This window comes from Scyliorhinus torazame, chromosome 4 (genome assembly GCF_047496885.1).
Source record: "Scyliorhinus torazame isolate Kashiwa2021f chromosome 4, sScyTor2.1, whole genome shotgun sequence".
In the NCBI taxonomy this organism is placed as follows: domain Eukaryota; kingdom Metazoa; phylum Chordata; class Chondrichthyes; order Carcharhiniformes; family Scyliorhinidae; genus Scyliorhinus; species Scyliorhinus torazame.
Genome location: NC_092710.1, coordinates 200,281,454 through 200,306,397, shown reverse-complemented (window position 1 = coordinate 200,306,397; position 24,944 = coordinate 200,281,454). Strand labels below are relative to the sequence as shown.

At 48.1% G+C, this 24,944-nt stretch overlaps 1 protein-coding gene across 4 annotated transcripts in view; it reads left to right on the top strand.

Annotated features, from left to right (window-relative positions):
* Positions 1 to 24,944, top strand: part of LOC140410690 (intersectin-2-like) — a 377,319-nt gene that overhangs the window by 162,606 nt on the left and 189,769 nt on the right. For all 4 annotated transcript variants that reach the window (XM_072499106.1, XM_072499104.1, XM_072499105.1 and 1 more), the window contains exons 5-7: positions 15,195 to 15,258; positions 17,859 to 18,022; positions 19,425 to 19,625. In XM_072499106.1, the coding sequence (XP_072355207.1) occupies positions 15,195 to 15,258; positions 17,859 to 18,022; positions 19,425 to 19,625 (429 nt within the window). The remainder of the gene's footprint in view (positions 1 to 15,194; positions 15,259 to 17,858; positions 18,023 to 19,424; positions 19,626 to 24,944) is intronic.

The window sequence follows — 24,944 nt, the reverse complement described above, 5'->3', positions numbered from 1 at the left end:
CGGGTTGGGGAGGGTGGATGGGGCGGGTTGGGCACTGTTTTGGTTGGTTGCGGGGCCTGGTAGGTGGAGAGCGCGGGCTTTTTTCCCGCGCCGAAGACTGGGGGGGGCGGGAAGCGAGGATTGTTTCCCGCGCTTAGAACGGGAAGGGCGGAGGGGGAGAGCCTGTGGATGGGGAGCGGGAGAGGAGGGTGTGCCACACAATGGGAGGAGTCGAAGGGGAGACGGGAATGGCCGGGGTCAGCAGGAGTCAGCTGGCTGCGGAAGTGCAATGGGGGGAGTAAACCAGCTAGGATGGGCCCTAGGTGGGGGGGTGGGGTGGGTGGGGGGGAATTGAGTTGCTGCTGCTAAGGTCAAGGAGGAGCTGGAGCGGGTGGGGGGGTTCGAGACGGGGGTATGCCGCTGTAGGGAACGGGCCGGGTGTGGGATGCGGGCGCGTGGCTGGCCGAGGAGTGGTCATGGCTAGTCGGCGGGGGAGGGGGGCGGGTAGCCCCCTGATCCGGCTGATAACCTGGAATGTAAGGGGACTGACTGGGCCGGTTAAGCGGGCCCTCGTGTTCGTGCACCTGAATGGGCTCAAGGCGGATGTGGTGTTGCTCCAGGAGACACACCTGAAGGTGGCAGACCAGGTAAGATTGAGGAAAGGGTGGGTAGGTCAGGTGTTTCACTCGGGGCTGGATGCCAAAAATCGAGGGGTGGCGATCTTGGTGGGAAAGAAGGTGTTATTCGAGGCGTCGAGCATTGTGGCAGATAATGGCGGTAGGTACATAATGGTAAGTGGTAAGTTGCAGGGAGAGAGGGTGGTACTGGTCAATGTGTATGCTCCGAACTGGGACGATGCGGGCTTTATGCGGCGTATGTTGGGTCGGATCCCAGACTTGGAAGTGGGGGGGCCTGATAATGGGGGGAGACTTTAACACGGTGTTGGATCCGGCACTGGATCGCTCCAGGTCTAGGACGGGTAGGAAGCCGGCGGCGGCTAGAGTGCTGAGGGGGTTTATGGGCCAGATGGGAGGGGTGGACCCTTGGAGATTTGCAAGGCCGGGGGCTAGGGAATTTTCATTCTTCTCACATGTCCATAAGGCTTATTTTCGAATCGACTTTTTCATTTTGAGTAGGGCGCTGATAGCGAGAGTAGAGGATACTGAGTATTCGGCAATAGCCATTTCGGACCACGCCCCGCATTGGGTGGACTTGGGGATGGGGGAGGAGAGGGACCAGCGCCCGCTGTGGGGCTGTTGGCAGACGAGGCGAGCGAGCGGGTCCGAGGTAGTATAGAGAGGTACTTGGAGACCAACGACAACGGGGAGGTCCGAGTGGGGATGGTATGGGAGGCACTGAAGGCGGTGGTGAGGGGAGAGCTGATCTCCATTAGGGCCCACAAGGAGCGGGGGTAGAGGTAGATGCTGGTGGGGGAGATGGTGAGGGTAGACAGGAGGTACGCGGAAGAGCCTGAAGAAGGATTGTTGAGGAAGAGGCGCAGCCTCAAGGCCGAATTCGACCTGGTGACCACCAGGAAGGCGGAGGTGCAGTGGAGGAAGGCCCAGGGGGCGATTTACGAGTATGGGGAAAAGGCAAGCCGGATGCTGGCGCATCAGCTTCGGAAGCGGGACGCAGCTAGGGAGATCGGGGGAGTTAAGGACAGGGGAGGGAATGTGGTGCGTTGTGGGGTTGGCATCAATGGGGTCTTCAGGGACTTCTACGAGGAATTGTACCGATCCGAGCCCCCACGGGAGGAGGGAGGGATGGGCCGTTTCCTGGACCAATTGAGGTTTCCAAAGGTGGAAGAGGGACTGGTGGCGCGACTGGGGGCCCCGATTGGGCTGGAGGAGCTGATCAAAGGGATAGGAAGCATGCAGGCGGGGAAGCACCGGGGCCGGACGGTTTCCCGGCCGAGGTTCATCTATATAAAATATATGGACCTGTTCGGTCCGCTGTTAGTTAAGACCTTTAATGAGGCAAGGGAGGGGGGGCTTTACCCCCGACGATGTCCCGGGCACTGATCTCCTTAATCCTGAAGCGGGACAAGGATCCCCTGCAATGTGGGTCTTACAGACCGATTTCCTTGCTAAATGTAGATGCCAAGGTGCTGGTGAAGGTCTTAGCCACGAGGATTGAGGATTGTGTGCCGCAGATCATCCGCCACAGATCATCCATGAAGACCAGACGGGGTTTGTGAAGGGGAGACAGTTGAACGCGAATGTGCGGAGGCTTTTGAACGTTATCATGATGCCGGCGAGGGAGGCGGAGATAGTGGTGGTGATGGACGCTGAGAAATCCTTCGATAGGGTGGAATGGGGGTACCTGTGGGAGGTGCTGAAGAGGTTCGGATTTGGGGAGGGGTTTGTCAGGTGGGTTAGGCTGTTGTATGAGGTCCCGATGGCGAGTGTGGTCCCCTGTCTCCCCTGCTCTTCGCACTGGCGATTGAACCCCTGGCACTGAGAGAGTTGAGGAACTGGAGGGGGTTGGTGCGGGGTGAGGACTTTATGCGGACGACCTGCTGCTGTATGGCGGACCCGGTGGGAGGAATGCCAGAGGTAATGAGGATCCTTAGGGAATTTGGGGACTTTTCGGGGTACAAGCTCAATATGGGGAAGAGCGAGCTGTTCGTAGTTCAGCTAGGGGACCAGGAGAGGGGGATTGGCGAGCTCCCACTAAAAAGGGCGGAGAGGAGCTTCAGATATTCGGGGGTCCAGGTGGCCAGGAGCTGGGGGGCCCTGCATAGGCTCAATTTCACAAGGCTGGTGGAGCAAATGGAGGAGTTCAAGAGGTGGGAAGCGTTGCCGCTGTCCTTGGCGGGTAGGGTGCAGTCAATCAAAATGACGGTGCTCCCAAGGTTTTTGTTCCTGTTCCAGTGCCTCCCTGTGTTTATCCCGAAGGCTTTTTTTAGGCGGGTTAACAGGAGTATAATGGGGTTTGTGTGGGCGCGAGGGACTCCGAGGGTGAGAAGGGTGTTCCTGGAGTAGAGATGGGGCGGACTGGCGCTGCCCAACCTCTGTGGGTACTACTGGACCGCCAATGCGACGATGGTGCACAAGTGGGTGATGGAGGGGGAAGGGGCTGCATGGAAGAGGCTGGAGACGGCGTCCTGTGTGGGTACGGGTCTGGGGGCGCTGGCAACGGCGCCGCTGCCGTTCCCTCCAAGGAGGTATACCATGAGCCCGGTGGTGGTGGCGGCCCTCAAAATTTGGGGGCAGTGGAGGCGGCATAGGGGGGAAGTTGGGGCCTCGGCGTGGACCCCATTACGGGGGAACCACCGGTTCGCCCCAGGAAGAACAGGTGGAGGGTTTTCGGGGTGGCACATGGCAGGGATACGAAAGTTGGGGGACCTGTTTGTGGACGGGAAGTTTGCGAGCTTGGGTGAGCTGGAGGAGAAGTACGGGCTCCCCCCGGGGAACACCTTCAGGTACTTACAGGTAAGGGCGTTTGCCAGACGGCAGGTGGTGGAATTCCCGCGGCTACTGCCACACACAGTACAGGACAGGGTGCTCTGGGGGGGGAGGGGGGGGGTGGGGTTGGGGGGGGGGGGGGGGGGTTGGGGGGGGGGTGGGAGTGGGAAGATCTCGGAAACTTACCAGGTGATGCAGGAGGAGGAAGCCTCGGTGGTGGAGTTGAAAGGTAAATGGGAGGAGGAGTTGGGAGAGGAGATCGAAGAGGGGACGTGGGCAGATGCCCTAGGGAGGGTGAACTCTTCCTCTTCGTGCGCGAGGCTCAGCATCATACAGTTTAAGGTGCTGCACAGGGCACACATGACCAGGACAAGGATGAGCCGGTTCTTTGGGGGTGAGGACACAGGTGTGTTAGGTGCTCAGGGAGCCCAGCAAATCACACCCATATGTTCTGGGCATGCCCAGCGCTGGAGGAATTTTGGAAGGGCGTAGCGAGGACGGTGTCGCGGGTGGTAGGATCCAGGGTCAAACCGGGCTGGGGGTTGGCAATATTTGGGGTGGCAGAGGAGCCGGGAGTGTAGGAGGCGAAAGAGGCCGGAATTCTGGCCTTTGCGTCCCTGGTAGCCCGGCGAAGGATTCTCCTTCAGTGGAAAGATGCGAGGCCCCCAAGCGTGGAATCCTGGATCAGCGATATGGCAGGGTTCATTAAATTGGAGAGGGTGAAATTCGCCTTGAGAGGGTCGGTACAAGGGTTCTTTAGGCGGTGGCAACCGTTCTTAGTCTTTCTGGCAGAACGATAGACATTGGTTGATGGCAGCAGCAGCTCAGGAGGTGGGGGGGGGCTGAGTTTACTTTATTTTTGTTTATGTTATTTACACTGGAGGGTTTGAGGGGGTGTATACACCTGTTGTGTTAAGTCGGGGTGTTGATGTTAATTTATTATTTATGTACAGAGGGGAGGGGTTTGGGGTTTGCTTTTTTAGGTTGTGTTTTGTACTTAACCCTGTCGGGTTCTTTTTTCTTTCTCATTTTGGAATTGATATTTTATGAAAACCTTTTTTTTAAATTGACCACAAAATCCAGATCAGCAGGTCAGAATTTATGTGAGAACATCTCGAGGATGTATTTCACACTAGTTGCAGTATAACTACAACCAACTTTGATGAAAATATTTAAACTTTGAAATTGAAGTTTAAAAGGCATTTTAAATGGCTAATTGGACTAGTATTAATTCATTGAAGGGCTGTCAGATTAACACTCAAATACTGGGACAGAGAATTTTGTGCAAGCATTTATAAGGAGTACAGTATAATATGGTGCACTGATCTCAGTATGTTCTAGTGATAATTTGTTAGAAGAAGAGTAACTAGATTAACTATTAATCTTTTGTCATTCTGTAAATGCATCAATCAGTAATTGATTACTCTCAATCTTTTGAAAATGTTTCATATCCAGTAGATACTAACAGCTTTTAAATGTTTCTTTTTCCTCTTCTTTATGTATCAGTATATATTTTTGCCACTCTGAATCTTTGGGTCAACCATTTTAAAAATGTTTTTAATTTGAGGACTCAATTTGAATCAAGCTTTGTAGAGATCTCTTTTTTCCTTCGGGTAAAGTTTTTATTTATCAGTGCAATACCGCTTAACAATTCCAGCATATCACTGTCAACCATTTTGATTTTAGAGGTCTCTTTTTGTTTTAAGAGTAATAGTTTGAACCACGCAGTTTCAAATAAATAATAATTCTTTGCTACATCTCAGCAGAGTAGGACTCCCATCTTTCAAGCTCCAGTCATTTAAAATTCAGTATGTAAGCATGACCAATTGATTAATTTTTCACAACTTCTCCACTACTCCCTTCTAATGTGGGAATAGCCCATTGCACACATTTCTTCATTGAAAAACAGTGAATGGGCTACCAACTGTATCCATATTAGGCTTTTGCTGTCGTACTTGTTCAGATTTTAAAAAATGCTTTCATGGAATGTGGGCTTTGCTGGCTCGGCCAGCATTTGTTGCCCATTCCTAATTGCTCCAGAGAAGGTGGTGGTGAGCCGTCGCCTTGAACTGCTGCAGTCCACCTGGTGGAAGTACAGTCACACTGCTGCTGCGAAGGGTGTTCCAGGAGTTTGATCCTGCGACCAGTGGAGGAGTGGGGATATGGTTCCAAGTCAGAATGGTGTGTAGCTTGGAAGAGAACTTGCATGTGGTGATGTTGCCACACGTTGCTGCCTTGCCCTTCGAGGTGGTAGAGGCCATGGAATTGGAAGGTGCTGTTGAAGTATCTTGGTGAGTTGCTGCGCTGCTTCTTGTATGCTGTACTGCTGTATACTGTATATTGCTGCCACTTGGTATCAGATGATTGAGATGCTGATCAAACAGGCTGCTTTATCTTGGATGGTGTTAATCATCTTGAATGTTGTTGGAACCTCACATCAGACTGAAGCAGGCAAGTGAAGAGTATTTCATCTGATATTTCTTTGCTGATGGTGGACAGACTTTTGGGAGACAGGAGGTGTGTTATTTGCCTCACAATTTCCAGCCTCTTGACCTGCTCTTGCAGCCACAGTATTTATATGGCTGCTCCAGTTCACTTTCAGATCAATAGTAACCTGCAGGATATTGAGAGCGGAGGATTCGGCTTTTCAGCAGTAATGTCATTGAATGTCAAAGGGAGGTGGTTAGATTCTCACTTGTTTGAGATGGTCATTACCTGGCTGAGGTACCCTCAATAACGACGCTTAGAGCGTAAACGGTAAAGATGGCTTTATTAGACTAAGAACTATGCTAGAACTGAGACATGTGCTGACTGCTGCACAGCCCATGAGGCAGCCCTTTATATATGGCTCACAGATGGGCGGAGCCAGAAGCAGAGTTCCAAGCCCGGTCTTAAAGGGGACATCACTATACATGATGATAAGGCAGTAACCGTTCATCACATTCACCCCCTGTTTAAAAAGAGTCCGGCGGGGGTGAAGTGCCATCATAGGTCCATCCGTCTCGGTGGCCGGATCGTCCTCATCGACCTCCTCAATTCAGTTGGTGGTGCGGCAGGCACGGACGTCCCGGTTGAGGGCACATCCGGGAGCACAGCGGTCGGAGCTTCGGTCCGGGTCGGGGCAGGGGGACTAGGCAGGGCCGGGGGTAGCGGTGCCGGCGCCGGCGGGGTGTGTAAAGGGGGCGCCGGGTCCTGCAGGGGAGCGGCGCGGGAATGGGCGTCTGTGGTGGGGGATCCAGCGGGTGCCAGATCCTAGAGGGAAACCGTATCTTGCCTGCCGTCGGGGTACTCAACGTAGGGGTAACTGGGGTTGGCGTGGAGCAGTCTGACCTTTTCGACCAGGGGGTCCGTTTTATGGCTCCTCGATTGCCTCCGGAGAAGAACAGGTCCCGGAGCCATCAGCCAAGGTGGAAGCGAGACCCCGGCGGTAGACTTCCTGGGGAAGACAAACAATCGGTTGTGAGGGGTCTCATTCCTGGCCGTGCAGAGGAGTGACCTAATGGAGTGTGGGGCATCGGGTAGGACCTCCTGCCAGCGGGTGGTTGGGAGACTTCTCGACCGCAGGGCCAGGAGGACAGCCTTCCACACTGTCGCGTTCTCCCTCTCCACCTGCCCATTTCCCCGCTGGTTATAACTGGTCGTTCTGCTCGAGGCGATGCCTTTGCTGAGCAGATACTGACGCAGTTCATCGCTCATGAACGATGTACCCCGGTCACTGTGGATATAAGCGGGGAAACCGATCAGGGTGAAGATGCTGTGCAGTGCCTTAATCACAGTGGCTGAGGTCATGTCGGGGCAGGGAATGGCGAATGGGAAACGGGAGAACTCATCGATCACGGTGAGGAAATAGGCATAACGGTTGGTGGATGGGAGGGGCCCCTTGAAGTCCACGCTCAGTCGCTCAAAGGGACCCGAGGCCATCACGAGCCGAACCTTGTCTGGCCGGTCGAAGTGCAGTTTGCACTCCGCACAGACTTGGCAGGCCCTGACCATGGCCTTGACCTCCTTGGTTGAGTAAGGTAGGTTGCGGGACTTGATAAAATGGACGAGCCGGGTGGCAGAGGTCATTGTGGATGGCTTGCAGGCGGTCCTCCTGCACGTTGGCGCATGTGCCGCGGGACAGGGCATCTGGGGGCTCGTTGAGCTCCCCTGGACGATACTTGATATCGTACGAGTAGGTGGAGAGTTCGATCCTCCATCTCAAAATTTTATCGTTTTTTATTTAGCCCCGTTGCGTGTTATCGAACATATAGGCGACTGACCGTTGGTCGGTTGAGGGTAAACCTCCTACCGGCGAGGTAGTGTCTCCAGCGCCGCACAGCCTCCACAATGGCTTGTGCCTCCTTTTCGATTGCAGAGTGTCGAACCTTGGAGGCGGTGGGGGTTCGGGAGAAGAACGCTACTGGTCTGCTTTCCTGATTGAGGGTAGCAGCCAGGGCGATGTCTGATGCATCGCTCTCTACCTGGAAAGGGATGGTTTCGTCCACCGCGTGCATAGCGGCCTTGATGATGTCGGCCTTGATGCGGTTGAAGGCCAATTGAGCCTCAGCCGAGAGGGGGAAAATGGTGGTCTTTCTGAGCGGGCGGGCTTTGTCCGCATACTTGGGGACCCACTGGGCGTAATAAGAGAAAAGCCCCAAGCACCGTTTGAGGGCCTTGAGGCTGCGGGGGAGAGGGAGTTCCTTAAGGGGACGCATGAGGTCGGGGACGGGACCTAGGACCCCGTCTTCCACGATATAGCCGAGGATGGCTAGCCGGGTGGTGTGAAAAACGCATTTGTCCTCGTTATAGGTCAGGTTAAGGGCTCGGGCGGTCTGGAGGAACTTTTTGAGGTTAGCGTCATGGTTCTGCTGGTCATGGCCGCAGATGGTGACATTGTCCAAGTACGGGTATGTAGCGCGCAAACCGTACTGGTCCACCATTTGGTCTATCACCCTTTGAAAGACGGAGACCCCATTTGTGACACTGAAGGGGACCCTGAGGAAGTGGAGGAGCCGGCCGGCTGCTTCGAAGGCAGTATAGGGGCGGTCTTTTGGTCGGTTGGGGAGCTGGTGGTAGGCGGATTTGAGGTCGACCGTGGAAAAGACTCGGTATTGGCCGATCCGATTTACCATTTCCGCGATGCGAGGAAGGGGGTACTCATCAAGCTGCATGAATCGGTTTATGGTCTGGCTATAATCCACGACCATCCGTTTCTTCTCCCCAGACCGGACTACCACCACTTGCGCTCTCCAAGGGCTGTTGCTAGCCTCGATGACCCCCTCTCCCAGTACGCGTTTGACCTCTGACTTGATAAAAGCCATATCTTGGGCACTGTAGCGCCGGCTCCTGGTGGTGACGGGCTTACAGTCGGGAGTGAGGTTCGCGAATAGCTAGGGGGGTGCGACTTTCAGTGTCGCAAGGCAGCATACCGTGAGGGGGGGCAAGGGTCCGCCGAACTTCAGTGTCAGGCTTCGGTGGCTGCACTGGAAATCCAGTCCGAGCAGCAGGGGGGCACAGAGGTGAGGGAGGATATAAAATTTGAAACGGGTGTATTTGGCGCCCTGGATCGAGAGATCTGCAATACAGTACCCCTTGATTTGTACCGAGTGGGACCCGGATGCGAGGGCTATGGTTTGGGATCCGGGATGGGTGCGTACGGAGCAGCGCCTTACCGTTTCAGGGTGGATAAAGCTCTCCATGCTCCCGGAGTCGAAGAGGCATGCAGTGTCGCGCCCGTTGACTGGACCTGCATCATAGAGTTCTGCAGGTGTTTTGGCCGAGTTTGGTCGAGGGTGATCGCACCCACTCGCGGGTAGTCGGAGTCCTCAGCCGAGTCGGACTCGTAAAATGGCCGCCGCCATCGGTCGCACGTTTTGGGTCGAGAAGATGGCCTCTGACAAGCTGGCCGCTCCCATGATGCGCACGAGGCTCATGCCGCGTCAGAAGGGGTCGTGTCGGGTCGGTGCATTGCGAGGCCTGAGAGCCTGATTTCCGGGCCGGCTGTTCTTTGTTTTTCTGGCCCCTGGGTCTGGACAGGTAGACCCTCGCAAAATGCCCCTTCTTCCCGCAGTCGCTGCAGATCGCGGAGCGGGCTGGGCAGCGTGGGCGTGGATGCTGGCCCTGTCCACAGAAGTAGCACGGTGTGCCACCATGGTGAGCGGGTCGCCGCGTGGTGCAGGCCTGTAATACAGCTGAGTCTGAGGAAGTCCGGGGGGGACTCGCAGGGTACGTACCCAAGTTATGTCGGGCCACCTCCAGTGAGGAGGCGAGCGTTAGCGTGTCCTGGAGGTCTTTTGCCCCGTTTTCGAGCAGCCGCTGCCGTATGTAGGTCGAGCGGATGCCGGACACGAAAGCGTCTCTGATGTGCAGGTTCATATGGACTTCCCCTGTCACATCCTGATGGTCACAGTCCCTGGCAAGTGCTGTGAGTTTCTCGACGAATTTGTCTAGCGATTGCCCCGAGCGCTGCTGGCAGGTAGAGAGCAGATGCCTGGCGTGTACCTCGTTGATGGGTTTGACAAACCGCTTGTGGATAACTCGACCGCCTCTTCATAAGTTGTCGCCTTTTTGAGCGTGGCGGAGATTCTGTGACTCACCCGGGTGTGGAGTAGACGCAGCTTGCGTGACCCCAGGATGGGAGTCTCTGCGGAGTCCAGGTAGGCCTCGAAGCACCGCAGCCAGTATTTTAAAATTTCCTTTGCCTCCGGTGTCCGTGCTTCCAGATTGAGCTTCTCTGGTTTTAGGCCTGCGTCCATCCTGAATCTAGTTTAGTCTAATAAATTTAGGTACTCTCAATAACGACGCTTAGAGTGTAAACGATAAACAAGTCTTTATTAGACTAAGAACTATGCTAGAGCTGAGACATGTGCTGACTGCTGCACAGCCCATGAGGCAGCCCTTTATATATGGCTCACAGATGGGCGGAGCCAGAGGCAGAGTCCCCAGGGTTCCAAGCCCAGTCTTAAAGGGGACATCACCTTACATGATGATAAGGCAGTAACTGTTCATCACACTGGCACTTGCGCGGCACAAATGTTACTTGCCACTTATTAACCCAAATCTGAATGTTGCCCAGGTCTTGGTACACAGTCCAGAACAACATCTCATCTTCCGGTTAGGCACACTACATGTAGCCTTCCGTTTTCAAAATCGAATTCAACAACTTCAGACCCATTTGTTTTCATCCTATTTCATTTTAACTGTCTTTTACCATTCCTTTCTCTCTTGTCTTTCTTTATATATATTTAACCCCCCCCCCCCCCATCCTTACCCTTTCTCCCCTTTGCTTCACCCTTCCCCTCCCCCTTGCTTCACCCTTCCCCTCCCCCCCACATCTACATCTGTCAGTTTACCCTCTGATAGTTTCGCTGCTGTTTGACCTTTCACACCTTTTGTTCTCTCTGGGGACTGCCATTAGCACTCTTTCCCCGTGGTTTCAGTGGCCATTAGCACCCTGTTCCCTTGGCTTCTGTGGCTATGACTCATCTTTCATTCTCACTCCACAGTATAAATATTTGCCACTTTCCCTATCTTATAGCTTTGACAAAGGGTTATCTGGACTCAAACGTTAGCTCTTTTCTCTCCTTACAGATGCTGCCAGACCTGCTGAGATTTTCCAGCATTTTCTCTCTGGTTTCAGATTCCAGCATCTGCAGTAATTTGCTTTAATCTTGGTTCACAGTGGCAGGAACTGTTTCAGTATTTAAAGAGTTGAATAGTGCTGAGTACTGGGCACTCATCAGCAAACATCCTCGTTTCTGATCTGATAATGGAAGCAAGGTCATTGATGAAGCAGCTTAAAGATGGTTGAGATCAGGACACTATCATGAGGTCCTCCTGCAGATATGGACGAGCACAGTTTGGGTTAGTGTCTGCGGGAGAGGTGGTGGGGCAGTTGCAGAGGCCAGAGGGGCTGTGCATGAGTATGAGGAAGGCAAGGAGGCTGTTGGCCCATCAGTTGAGGAAGCAAGCATCGGCACGGGAGATTGGTCGAGTGAACAGCGAGAGGGGTAATGTGGTAATGGACCTGGAAGGGGTGAATGGGGCATTTGAGGCCTTCTAGAAGTCTGAACCCCCGACGGAGTAAGAGGAGATGCGGTGGTTCCTGGATGGGTTAGAGTTTCCCAAGCTGGAGGGGGAGTGGGTTCAGGGCCAAAGGGTCCCAGTTGAGCTGAGGGAGGTGATGAATGGCATGGGTGCGATTCAGGCAGGGAAGGCCCACGGCCGGATGGGTTCCCAGTTCTGTTTTATAAAAAGTTTGAAGCTGGGGCCATTGCTGGTGAGGATGTATAATGAGGCGAGGGAGAGGGTGAAGTCCACCCGACATTGTTGCAGGCTTCCATCTCCCCATTTTAAAGGACCCGGAGCAGTGTGGGTCATACCACCCGATACCATGATTGAATGTTGATGCCAAGCCATTGGCAAAGGTGCTTGCACAGATTATACAGATTAAGAACTGTATAACGGGGGTGATCGGGGAGGACCAGGCGGGTTTTGTGAAAGGAAGGCAGTTGTCGGTGAATGTGCAGAGGTTACTTAACGTGATTATGATACCCTTGGAGGGGCAGGAGGTCGAGATAGTGGTGGCGTTGGTCGCGGAGAAGCCTGTTGATTGGGTGGAGTGGGCATATTTGTTTGAGGTGCTGGCGGGGCGGGGGGGGGTTGGGTCCGGCTGTTGTACAAGGCGCCAGTGGTGAGTGTGCGGACGAACCAAGTGGGTTCAGGTTACTTTGGGCTACATAATGGGACGAGGCAGTGGTGCCCGCTCTTCCCGATGTTTTTCACCTTGGCGTAGAATCATTGGCAATGGCGCTTTGGGCATCAAGGTATTGGAAAGGGATTAATCGGGGGTGGTGCCGAGCATAGGGTTTGGCTATATGCGAATGACTTGTTATTATATATTTCGGACCCGAAGGGCAGCATTGGGGGATTTGGGGGATATTGGGGAATTTGGTTGCTTTTCAGGATATAAATTGAACATGGGAAAGAGTGAGGTTTTCCCAATCAATCCCAGAGGGCAGGAAAGGAGATTACTGGAGTTGCCGTTTAGGGTGGTGGGGACGAGTTTCAGGCACTCAGGGATTCAAGTGCACGGAGCTGGGCCCAACTGCATAGATTGAACTTGGCTTGATTGGTGGAGGGGATGAAGGCAGATTTTAAGAGGCGATGTTTTACCGCTGTCACTCGCTGGGTGGGTGCAGACAGTGATGATGACGAAGCTGCCTAGGTTTCTGTTCATCTTTCAGAACGTTCCTAGCTTCCCCCCCCCCCCCCCGAGTCTTTTTTTTTAGGAAACCCAATGGGCTGATCTAGGGGTTTGTGTGGACAGGGAATGCCCTGTGGGTGCGGCGGACCTTTCTGGAATGGGGGGCGGGGGGGGGATTACAATGGGGAAGGCGGGACGTGGCGGGTGTTGGCTCTGGCATTGCCGAATTTGATAAATTATTATTGGGCAACAAATATTGCGATGGTGAGTACATGGGCTGTGGAGGAGAGATCAGCCTGGAGGCAGGTGGTGGGGGCGTTGTGTAGGACAATGAGTTGGAGTGCTTTGTTGTTGGAGCCTTTGCTGTTCTCGCTGGCCAGGTACACTGTGAACCCACTGCTGGTGTCAGTGGTAAAGGTGTAGGGGCACTGTAGGCAGCACTTTGGGTTGGAGGGTATGTCGCTGTGTGCGCCGATCTACGACAAGCATAGGTTTGTGCCGGCAGGGCTGGAAGCAAGATTCCGGGAGTGGCGGCAGGTGAGGTGGGGCCAGGACGTGGGCGGAGGCTTTGCAGGGGGTGAACGCATCCTTGCCATGTGCGTGGTTAAGCCTCATCCAGTTTAAAGTGGTGCATAGGGCCCACATGATGGTAGTGAGAATGAGCAAGTTCTTTGCAGGAGAGGAGGATAGGTGTGCGAATCACGTCCACATGTTCGGTTAAGTTCACTCTGCAGGGGTCGGTCGAGGGGTTCGCCCAGAAGTACAAGGAGAATTGGGGGGCGGGGGGGGGGGATTACAATGGGGAAGGAGGGACGTGGTGGGTGTTGGTGTCAGGTGGGCTGGAGGGTTGTGGTTGTTTATTGGTTTGATGTGTTCTGATATTCTGTTTATATTTGTTAAATGCCTTGAATAAAAATATTTAACAAGAAACTCAAAAAGCACTTGGTTATTAACCTATGATGTGAAAATAAAGAGTTATGCGGGCTCTGTAATTTATGATAAGTGTACATAACATTTTAAAAAATAAATTTAGAGTACCCAATTATTTTTTTTCCCAATTCATGGGCAATTTAGCGTGGCCAATTCACCTACCCTGTATCTTTGGGTTGTGGGGGTGAAACCCATGCAGACACTGGGAGAATGTGCAAACTCCACACAGACAGCGACCCGGGGCCGGGATCAAACCGGGTCCTCGGCGCCGTGAGACAGCAGTGCTATCAACTGCGCCACCATCCCGCCCTAGGTGTACGCAACATTTCTTCATGTTTATTGGCTTAAAAAACATCAGTACACAATAGCATAAAGGTAAAAATCAAATGTTGATGGTAGAAAATAGATGCAGTGTTTATATGAGTCGAGGGGCAACTTCTGGAAAATACTGAATATTTGCATTAAGAAAACTTTCTGGTAAATTTTAAGTCCATTTATATTTCAGAATTTCAAACCTCTCTCCTTCCCTCCATTCTACCTAGAACTCTTCGTACCCCATACCAGCTCAATTAAGAAGGTGATTACAGATCTATAGAAAAGAATAGTTAGACCATGTTGGAATAGAGCAAGCAATTTAGATGCATGCAGTTTAGATGGAGTAGAGCATGCAGTTTCAAATGTAACATTCTCTAAGAAAACCGCATTGCGGAGTGCTTTACACCAACTAAAATACAAAAAGGTGAAGGGCAAAACAGGGATCACTGTGGGGAGATGAAGACGCAATGTTTAAACATCGTTTTGGAAACTAATGATTAGGTTGCAAAGTAGAGAACTATTGGGAAAGTGTTCTGGAGGGTGCAACTAAAGTGGCTGAAAGACCTTTGACCAGTGGTGGACTGATGGAAGCAAAGAACAAATCCAGGAAATTGTACATGTGCAGGCTGGAGAGAGTGTGGTGAGGCCTTAGAGGAAATTGAACACATTGGTGAATTGGGGTCCAGAAAAGCCAGTGGAGCTTGGTGAACATATGTGGTAGGAAGGTGCAGGTTCTGTGCAAGATTATATCTGACTTCTGTTATATGTGGCGACTAGGGGTTTTTCACTGTAACTTCATACGTGACAATAAAAGATTATTATTATATCATCACAGAGAATGCGAAACTCGGTAGTGAAGAGGTTGTTGGAAAAGTAATCCCAGTTTTGTGAAGTTGTATTTTGTGAAAACTAGGAGGCTAGCACGGAGAACAGGTAAGAAGTCAAGCCAGAGACCAGGGTATCTATCGCAATGTGAGAAGAATGGACAGCAATGGTTTAGCTCACTGGGCTAAATCGCTGGCTTTTAAAGCAAAACCAAGGCAGGCCAGCAGCACGGTTCAATTCCCGTACCAGCCTCCCCGAACAGGTGCCGGAATGTGGCGACTAGGGGCTTTTCACAGTAACTTCATTGAAGCCTACTCGTGACAATAAGCGATTTTCATTTCATTTCATTTTCATATTAGTCTTCAAGTCAATGCAGCAACAGCCACATGGTGTTCCCTCTTGCATGGGATACGATGCATCACTGCACACAAGGTTGTGATTGTTAACACATTTTTCTTTCCTAAGATCTTTGCGATGGAGCTATGTTTTCAAAACAACTTATAAATACCTTCCTTATTATATTCAACTGTGTTTATTTTAATGCTTAACAGGTGACCAAGCTCGCAATTTCTTTCTGCAGTCTGGTTTGCCGAAGGTAGTACTGGCTGAAATATGGTGAGTACTGACCTCAGAATATGTCATACTGTTTTTGCAGTGATTTATTTTTTGTATTTTAACTGCTAGCATTGAGACAAGTAAATAAAATGTAAAATTTGTAACCCAACCTAATATGTTCAAATTGTGACTGGGGCTTTGTCCTACTGAAGGGTTTTTCAAATTGGTGATCAAAGTAGTGAATGACACCTCATCTGCCTAACTTCACTTGTGGGAACCACCATTTAAACTAACCAGGCCAACCTGTCCTCTCAGTCAGAACCTTTGTAGCGCTCCATTTATTCCACTCATCTTTCTTTTAAAAATAAGTTTTTAGACTACCCAATTCATTTTTCCCAATTAAGGGGCAATTTAGCGTGGCCAATCCACCTACCCTGCACATCTTTGGGTTGTGGGGGCGAAACCCGCGCAAACACTGGGAGAGTGTGCAAAATCCACACGGACAGTGACCCGGAGCCGGGATCAAACCTGAGACCGTGGCGCTGTGAGGCAGCAATGCTAACCACTGCACCACCCTGCTGCCCTATTTATTCCACTCATGAAGAAAATATTTGTGGCTCTTGTGTGACTTGGTTGCTGGTCAGTTATTTTTTTCTCGTTTTAAAAAAAAAGTTAACTTGTTGTTTGTCTTTGTGTACCTTGTGTTTGTTAAACTTTTACTGGGATATTGCATCAAAACTTCAGTTATAGTGTTATTGTTTTCAATGTGTGAACATCACTCGGGCGTGTTTAATGCATCAGGGTTTCAAAACCTGCACGAGACTTGCAAAGTGGCCATGATTAAACTCCCCGTGAGCCTTGCTGAATATGACGAGCTGCCCCGTTAAAGGAGGCGGGGAACCCTAAACCATGTCTCGCTAAATTTCTGTATAAAGTCCGCCAGTTTGGGTACTGACATAGATCGTTATTGTAATAAAACATTATTTCTTTCTACAGTTCAGTGTGGACTCCCTTCGTCGTCTACTAAACAGAGCCAATATGCTGTGATGTTATTTTAATATGATTCTTGTGGGCTGATCTTTATTTGACATCTCAAATTATTCTTACCATTGCCACCAAATTATTCTTACCATTGCCACCACCAGTAACAGATCTGCATTCACCAGTGCTGAACTTAGTTTTATAGCTCACACTGCTCTTTCCATTTGAAAGGACAAATGTATGATTTTACTGCTTTTTTTGCCACAATTTAAACAACATAACATAATTTCCCCAGTAAACGTCACTGAAATCCTAATTGAAGCAACAGTATAGATAATAAATCTAACTCCTCCTCCTTGTTCAAATATTTCCACAACTTCACTGCTCTCTATCTCTTCACTTCCTCCAACACTAATCCTTTCCACGGTCTCTGCCCCTCCAGTCCTGACCTTGTGCATGTTCCCAATTTCTTTCACTTCACCATTGAAGGCCATGCCTTTGGTTGTCTGGGTCTTGAGCTCTGGAATGCATTGCCTGGGTCTTGAGCTCTGGAATTCCCTTGCTCCATCACCTTTTTGTCACTTCTTACCTACCTCTTTGACTATCTGTACTGATATCATTATGTAGCTTGATGTCAAATTATGTCTGACAATACTCCTGTGAAGTACTGTGAGAGGTTTGTTGCCAAGATAGAGGAGCTTTATAAATGTTAGTTGCTGTGGTTAAATAATAGCAAGAAAACAATCAAGTTTGATATAATATTAAATCACTCCAGCACATAAACTAGTATTTTACACGTTCTCTTCAAGCTGTATGGAGCATGGTATTGAATATAATTAATCAATGAAATGTATCCCGACTGCTAAATGTTTTGATTTTCTATAGTGAATGACTTGGAAAATCTATGTACGAATCTATTGCATACTTGTTATTCTAACTTATTTTGAAGTGGGCTTTTGCTTGGTGCAATCCTCTTTCTCTTTAGTTGCAGGTACATAGCTTGTCTGCTCTCATTCCATACTGAATGAATATTCCATACTGTATGCTATCGGACAAGCCTCCTGATGTACCTACTTTCTTACTATGTTTTTTTTTCTTTTGAAATTTTCTCTTTAAACCCCTCCAATTCTATACCTGCTTCTCCTCCTTTTTCATTCTTCTTAAAACTTAACATTTCAACCAAACATTTCATCATCTCTTTTTTTTATTCTTTCATTGGGTGTTAGCTTCGTTGGCAAGGTCTCATTTGTTGTCCATCCATAATTGCCTTTGAGAAGGTGGTGCGGTGAGCTGCCTTCTTGAACCGTTGCAGTCCATCTGGAGTAGATATACACCCTGAAGTTCGGAAAGGATATCCATATCTCACTCGACTGTTATTTTTGTCAGATTATGGCCCTGTGAAATATTTAGGGATTTTTTTTCCACATTAAAGAGCTATGTATAAATGCAAGTTGTTTTAGGTGTCTTGTATAGAATCTTTTCACACCATTAAAATCTAATTTCTACTTTGAAAATTGAATGGGTTTTGGGAGATATGTGGATTATCAGTGTGATATCTCAGAAGCTAATTGAACGTTTAAGTATCATGTCAATTATATTTCAGTTCTGTGAGTAATGCCCTGAAGCCAGTGAAGTCTCTGCAATATAATTGTAGATTTTGTTTTCCTCTTTCAATATAGGACTCTGGCAGACTTGAACAAAGATGGAAAGATGGACCAACTAGAATTCTCCATAGCTATGAAACTGATCAAGATGACGCTTCAAGGTTACCCAGTGCCCACTACTCTACCACTCATTATGAAACAGCCACCAATCCCTTCACCTTTAAGCTCTGCGCGATTTGGTAAATAAAATACTCCAAATAAGTGTAGAATAGATTATTAAAATATTGTATTTGGTTCCTCATATAATATTTTAGTGCAGTGTTTTCGCTGTATACATTGTATTGGGATTTAAAAAAGGTACATTTAAGGCAATAAATCTCTGTATTTTACTAATTGAGCATCTGTAGCAACGTGTACCGCAAATTGAGACTAAATATAGGCTTCAAGTGAAATGGGGATAGACTGTAAAATGTAAATGAAACCGGCTTGATTCATATCCCATTTTAAAATCTTAAACTCTGCCCTTATTTTGACATAATGTATTTAGAATGTTTTTATAATTCAATTGGATGCCAGTAATCAAGAATACTGGAGCTTAATGTTAGGTGGTTTAATGTGTTTTCTCCAAAGATTGCCCAAGTCAGACAATAAAACCTCTAATTATTCTCCAGGGTGTCTTGAATTTTAAATGTACCTTGTACAAAATCCAGTTGATCCAGACTGATAATTTTCCTCCAGCTTTTTATATTGGGAAGACCAACCTATTGTCTGCCATCTCAAACTTGAACACCATTCACGAGCCCTCTCTCTGGTCACTGTTTGTAGCTGAACCAGTCTATTTTCAACCTATGTTCCATTTGATCCTGACCTTCCAAATCAAACTCTCTCTATCATCAAGACCACCTAGTTCAGCCTCTGTAATATCTTTGTCTGCAACCCTCTTCCATGCTTTTGTTACCCCCAGAATGGAGAATTGCTACCTCTATGTCGGTAGTCTCCTTGTAGGCCACCCATCTTCCACTCTCAATAGACTTGAGATCCTCTAAAACCCTGAAGCCTTAAAGCATGCCATTTGATGCAGCTCACCATTATCCCTGTGTTCACTAAATTACATTGGCTCCTGGTCCAAAAATTCAAGAATTCTCATTCTAGAGTTCAAATCTCTCTATGACCTCTCTATCTCTGTAATCTCTTCCAGCCTACAACCCCTTCTAGAATTTTGCGTGCTTCCAATTCTGGCCTCATGAGCATCCCTGATTTCCTTCACCTTGTTTGAACCTTTCGCCATCTTGAGCCAAAGTTCTGGAATTCAAACAGTAAACCTCAAACTCTCTCTTCTCCTTTAAGATACTAATTTTGGTCACCCATAGTAATATCTCCCCATGTGACTCGGTGTTACATTTTATCTGATACAGTTTCTGTGAAGCACCTTTGGATGTTTTGCAAGGATGAAGGCACAATATATATTATATATGCAACTTCTGATTGTTACGGAAATCATAATGTCAATGCTAAAAATTGGGCTTCTACTTTTCTGGTAACTACATGTCAGCTTCTGCTACCTTTAGAAAATAACAAGTATTTAAAGGAATTGTCCATGGTGATGAATTGCTAATTGTTCATATTTAAATTCAAATATAGGGATGGGAAGTATGCCAAATCTATCAGTCCCACCAAACATGCCTTCATTTGCTTCCTTGGCTCCCACATCATCGTTGACATCAGTAACCTCCATGCCACCTTTGGGTATGTCCGTTCCCATGCTTCCTGCTGTGAAGACATCAACATTGCCAAATGGTACATCTATCCTTATTCCGCCATTATCTGCACAGAGTTCTGCAAGTAAGTAATACAGATTGATGTGTTGAATTTTGATCTATAATTGACAACATCATTTCAAACCGTAGATTTTTTTTTAACAAAACATACCTTGCAGTTTTGTTCATTTTCTTATATTTGCTCTCGTAGACCTTTATCTTGAATCTTCCATTGAGAAACTGAGGTAAAGTTCTTTATTGTTTCACTGGCCCAAAAATATACAAATAATTATGTTAACTATTTGGTGGGGTTATGAGGATAGGGCGGGGACATGGCCCTGGGTGGGGTATGCCTTCGGGGAATTGGTGCAGGCTCGATGGACCGAATGGCCTCTTTCTGCATGTCGGGATTGCATATAGGGATTCTATGTGAAAATGCTGCAGTTTCTTGAAATCTGAAATGAGAACACAAAATGGTGGAAATATTCAGCAGGTTTGGCAACATCTGTGGAGGGAGAAATCATTTTAGGTTATGACCTCATTAGAACAGGGAAAATGTGATGGCATTTAAGTAGGTGAAATGGGGAAGGGAGAGAAAACCAAATAAAAATCAAAGTCTGTGATAGGGTGGAAGATAGGAGACATTTAGTGGCAGCAGAGTTGGTGGTGCAGAGCCAACGTGAGTAGCAATGGAACAAATAAGGAAACAGAAGATGGGTCCAGAGGAGATGTGAATGACAGAATAATTTTTGCAACCAGAAACAAGAAAATAATGATTAAGACCGACACGTGAAATGATAAGGAAACAAAATGGGGGTGGGGAGGAGCGGGAGTGAGCAGAGTTTATAGTCCGAAATTGTTGAACTTGTGTTAACTCCTGAAGGCTGCAAAGTGCTGAAGCAAAAGATGAGGTGCTGTACCTTCAGCTTGTGTTGAGCTTCATTGGAACACTCTGTGAGGACAGAGATCAAGGTGGAGAAGTAAAATGGCAGGTTACCAGAACCTCCAAGTCATGCATGAGGACTGAGCAGAGGTGTTTCACAACACAGTCACCCAATCTGTGTTTGGTCTCCCCAGTGTAGAGCTAACTACATATGTGCAGTGAATGCAATATACTAAATTGAATGATGCACCTGTAACTTGCTTCTTCACCTGAAAGAAGCCTTTAGGGCCTTGGATGGTGAGGTGAGAGGACATGAAACGTTAACTCTGTTTCTCTCTCCACAGATGCTGCCAGATCTTTACGTATTTCCAGCATTTTTTTGTTTTTATTTGCCTTTTGTTGATAGTTACAGAAGCACTGTAACCTGAAAGTGAAATCATCTCTCAAAAACCACTCACCAAATCCTTAATTCATGAATATATTTTGTAGGCCCCACCTATGATAAATGCACCATAATAGTAATAATCAGTATACAACAAAACCTATGTTATCTGGCTTGCTCAGAAAAAGGGTGGTGCTGTTAATCAAAACTGCCAGCTAGCAGGGAGTTACATTACTCCGGGTATGAGGCAAAATGCTGCTCTGTCTTTGAGGCATTCAGAGGACAGGGGCAACAGTCGGGCAGTCAAGTGTCCACAGTAAAACCATCACAACTGAAGACAACGCTGATACCACCACTGACATCATGACCTTCCAACTGTTTTTTAAAAATTGAGCTGTCTGTTTTACAGACCGTTCTGGCACAATATTGTTGTTCAGGCACAATAGCCAAAACTGATCCAATAATTTAACAGCTTCAGGTAAAGCCAGAGAACAAATTCTGTGCATTTACAATCTGTTGTGATTAGTTTTCTTTCAAAAATGCATTATCACTGAGAGTAAGGAGGTTTTGTGGCACAGTGGGTAGCACTGCTGCCTCACAGCTCCAGGGTTCCGGGTGACTGTGTGGAATATGCATGTTCTCCCCGTGTCTGTGTTGGTTTCCTCCGGGCGCTCCGGTTTCCTCCCACAGTCCAAAGATGTGCAGGTTAGGTGGATTGACTATGCTGGATTGCCCCTTAGTGTCCAGAAGGTTAGGCTGGGTTTACGGGATAGGGTGGAGGCGTGGGCTTGGGTAGGGGGTGCTCTTTCCAAGGGCCGGTGCAGGCCCGATGGGCCAAATGGCCTCCTTCTGCACTGCAGATTCTATGTCCCTATTTCTAGACCAGAAGCTCCAGGTTGAAGTTCACAATGTGGTTCAACGGGCTGATAATCAGCTCGGGATTCCTTCCACCACTTACCCACTATTCCCCAAAGAAAACAATTCGCTAAAAGTGAGTGACTTTAAAAAAAAAAAAAAAAATTGAGCTGTCAGAAATTAAAGTTACTATAAAATTCTGGTTGGCAGAGTGCTGGAAAACTCAAAATTTGCTGTAGTTTTATTTTAGTCACCTTCAGTCAGCATTCTCGTTTTGCTATCTATTAAGGAATTAATAGCATTTAATTGACTTGCACTGATTAAAAAAAATGAAGTTCTAAAATCATATAGGTCAAGGTTTAATTGCATTTAGATGACATTTTGTTTTCATATGGAATTAATGTCAACGTAAACTGGAGACAGTCAAATTAATTGTGCTTCAATAGCTCTATAGACATAGGAACGTGGGACTTGGGAGCAGACCATTTGGCCCATTGTGCCTGCCCTGCCATCTCAACTCATGGCTGATCTGGCTGTGGTAACTCCACTTTTATGTCTGCCCCCCATAACTCTTAACCTATCTAAAATCGATCCAACTCCACCTTGAATAAATTCAATAACCCAGCCTCCACTGTTTTCAGGGGGAGAGAATTCCACATACTAATAACCCTCTGAAACAAATTCTCCTAATCTCTGTCTTAAAAGCGGGACCTCTTGTTCTTAAACTGTGACCACTAGCATCCTCCTGGTATCTCCCTATCAAGTCCCCTCAGACCTTAAGTGTTACAATAAGATCACCTCTTATTCTTCTAAACTCCGATGGTTATAGGCCCAATCTGTTCAAAATTTTGTCATAAGATAAACCCTTCATTCCAGGAATGAGTTGAACAAACTTTTTGAACTGCTTCTAACACAATTCTATCTTCTTTTAATTATGCAGCTAAAGCTGTAGACAAGTTCTAGATGTGGCCTCACGACGGCCCAGTACAATTGCAGTAAAACTTCCCTACCATTATATTCCACCCCTCTTGCTAAATAGTATCATTCCATTTGCCTTCCTAATCACTCGGCGTAACTGCATGCTCACCTTTTGTGATTCATGCGCCAGAATACTCTGATCGCTCTGTACCACCGATTTTTGCAATCTCTCCACATTTAAATAGTATACCACTTCACTATTCTGCCTGCCAAAGTGGACAAGTTCACATTTTCCCACATTTTCTGCCATCTGCCAATTTTTTGCTCCCTTATTTATCCTGCCTATATCCCTTTGCAGACTCTACTTCCTCTTGATAACTTACTTTCCTACCTATCATCGGCAGATTTATCTGCTATACAGGTCCCTTCACCTGAGTCAATGGCAGGCACTCTCAGACTGACAGATTAAATGGTTGTAATCTCTGAGAATATAATTGTTTCTTCCATTTTATACATTCGACCGAATAAAATTCTCCCTTCCAAATATGTCCTCTTTCTCAATATCCTCCTTCATAGGGACATAAGACAGATGAGCAGCAAGAAAAGGCCCCTCAACCCTGCTCCACCATTTATCATGGCTAATCTTCTAACTAAAAGTCATTTTCATGCAGTATCTCCATATGTCCTGATATTTTTAATATCTAGAAATCTATCATTTCCTGTCTTGAATATACTCTATGACTGATCCTGCAACCCCTAGGCTAGAACATTCCAAAAATTCAGCACCCTCTTGAGCGAAGAAGTTTCTCCTTATCTCAAACGCAAATAGCCCGTCTCTTATTCCGAGACTGTGTCTCCTGGTTCTAGACCAAAGGGACTCACCAAAGTCTCTTCCAAACCCATAACCATTACCATCTAGAAGAACAAGAGTAGCAGATACCTGAGAATGCCACCGCCTGAACTTTTCCCTCCAAGCCATTCATCATCTTGACTTGGAACTATATAGTTGTTCCTTCACTGTCACTGGGTCAAAAGCCTGGAAATCCTTCCCTAACAGAACTGTGTGTGCACCTACACCTCAGGGCCTGTCGCAGTTCAAGAAGGCAGCTGAAGGACTACCTTCTCCACCTGCGTGGTCACTGAAAGGGGCAACACAGGAGAAGGTAGTCAAGAAGGCATACGGCATGCTTGCCTTCTTTGGCCGGGGCATTGAGAATAAGAATTGGCAAGTCATGTTGCAGCTGTCTGGAACCTTAGTTAGGCCACACTTGGAGTATAGTGTTCAATTCTGGTCGCCATACTACCAGAAGGACGTGGAGGCTTTAGAGAGGGTGCAGAAGAGATTTACCAGAATGTTGCCTGGTACGGAGAGCATTAGCTATGAGGAGCGGTTGAATAAACTCGGTTTGTTCTCACTGGAACGACGGAGGTTGAGGGGCGACCTGATAGAGTTCTACAAAATTATGAGGGGCATAGACAGAGTGGATAGTCAGAGGCTTTTCCCCAGGGTAGAGGGGTTAATTACTAGGGGGCATAGGTTTAAGGTGCGAGGGGCAAGGTTTAGAGTAGATGTACGAGGCAAGTTTTTTTACACAGGGTAGTGGGTGCCTGGAACTCGCTACCGGAGGAGGTGGTGGCAGCAGGGACGATAGTGACATTTAAGGAGCATCTTGACAAATACATGAATAGGATGGGAATAGAGGGATACGGACCCAGGAAGTGTAGAAGATTGTAGTTTAGCCGGGCAGCATGGTGTTGCTCTTATTAGCCTTAGTTTATTTAGTTCTAATTACGTCACCTTTGCTCATGAGTCGCCAGGTATCTTTCTGATACCGCCACGTGGTTCAAGCTCAAGTTATGATTAATAAGTCAGCACACCGCTTAGTAAGATTGAAATCAACGGTCATTTATTATATACAACAAGTAATGTTTACACAATAATCCTACTCTCTAAATAGAAACCTATCACTACTGGCCAACACTTAACTTTAGGAAGAGCCCACCAGGTCAGGAAAACGAATGGCTTATCGAATCGGATCTGGCCCGCGGGATTCAAAAGGCTGATACAGGTCGATGGCTAGGTGTCTTTATCGGATAGCGATCGCTGGATTCAAACTTACAGTTGCTGGTTGATGTTCTTGCGAAGGTCTCGAGCAGGCGAAGAAGGGAGAGAGAGAGAGATCTGAACTTGGCCCCTTACTTTATAGGGCCCAGGGGCTTCCCGCCTCTCGGGGCGGCCCTTGACCCTGAGTCCCAAGTGATTGGACTTGTTCCCAATCACTGGGTTCGATACGTCCAATTGCGAGGCGATTCCCCGATCGGGGGTGGTCGTTCACCTGCCTTTGTTTCGGCCACTGCAGGCACCG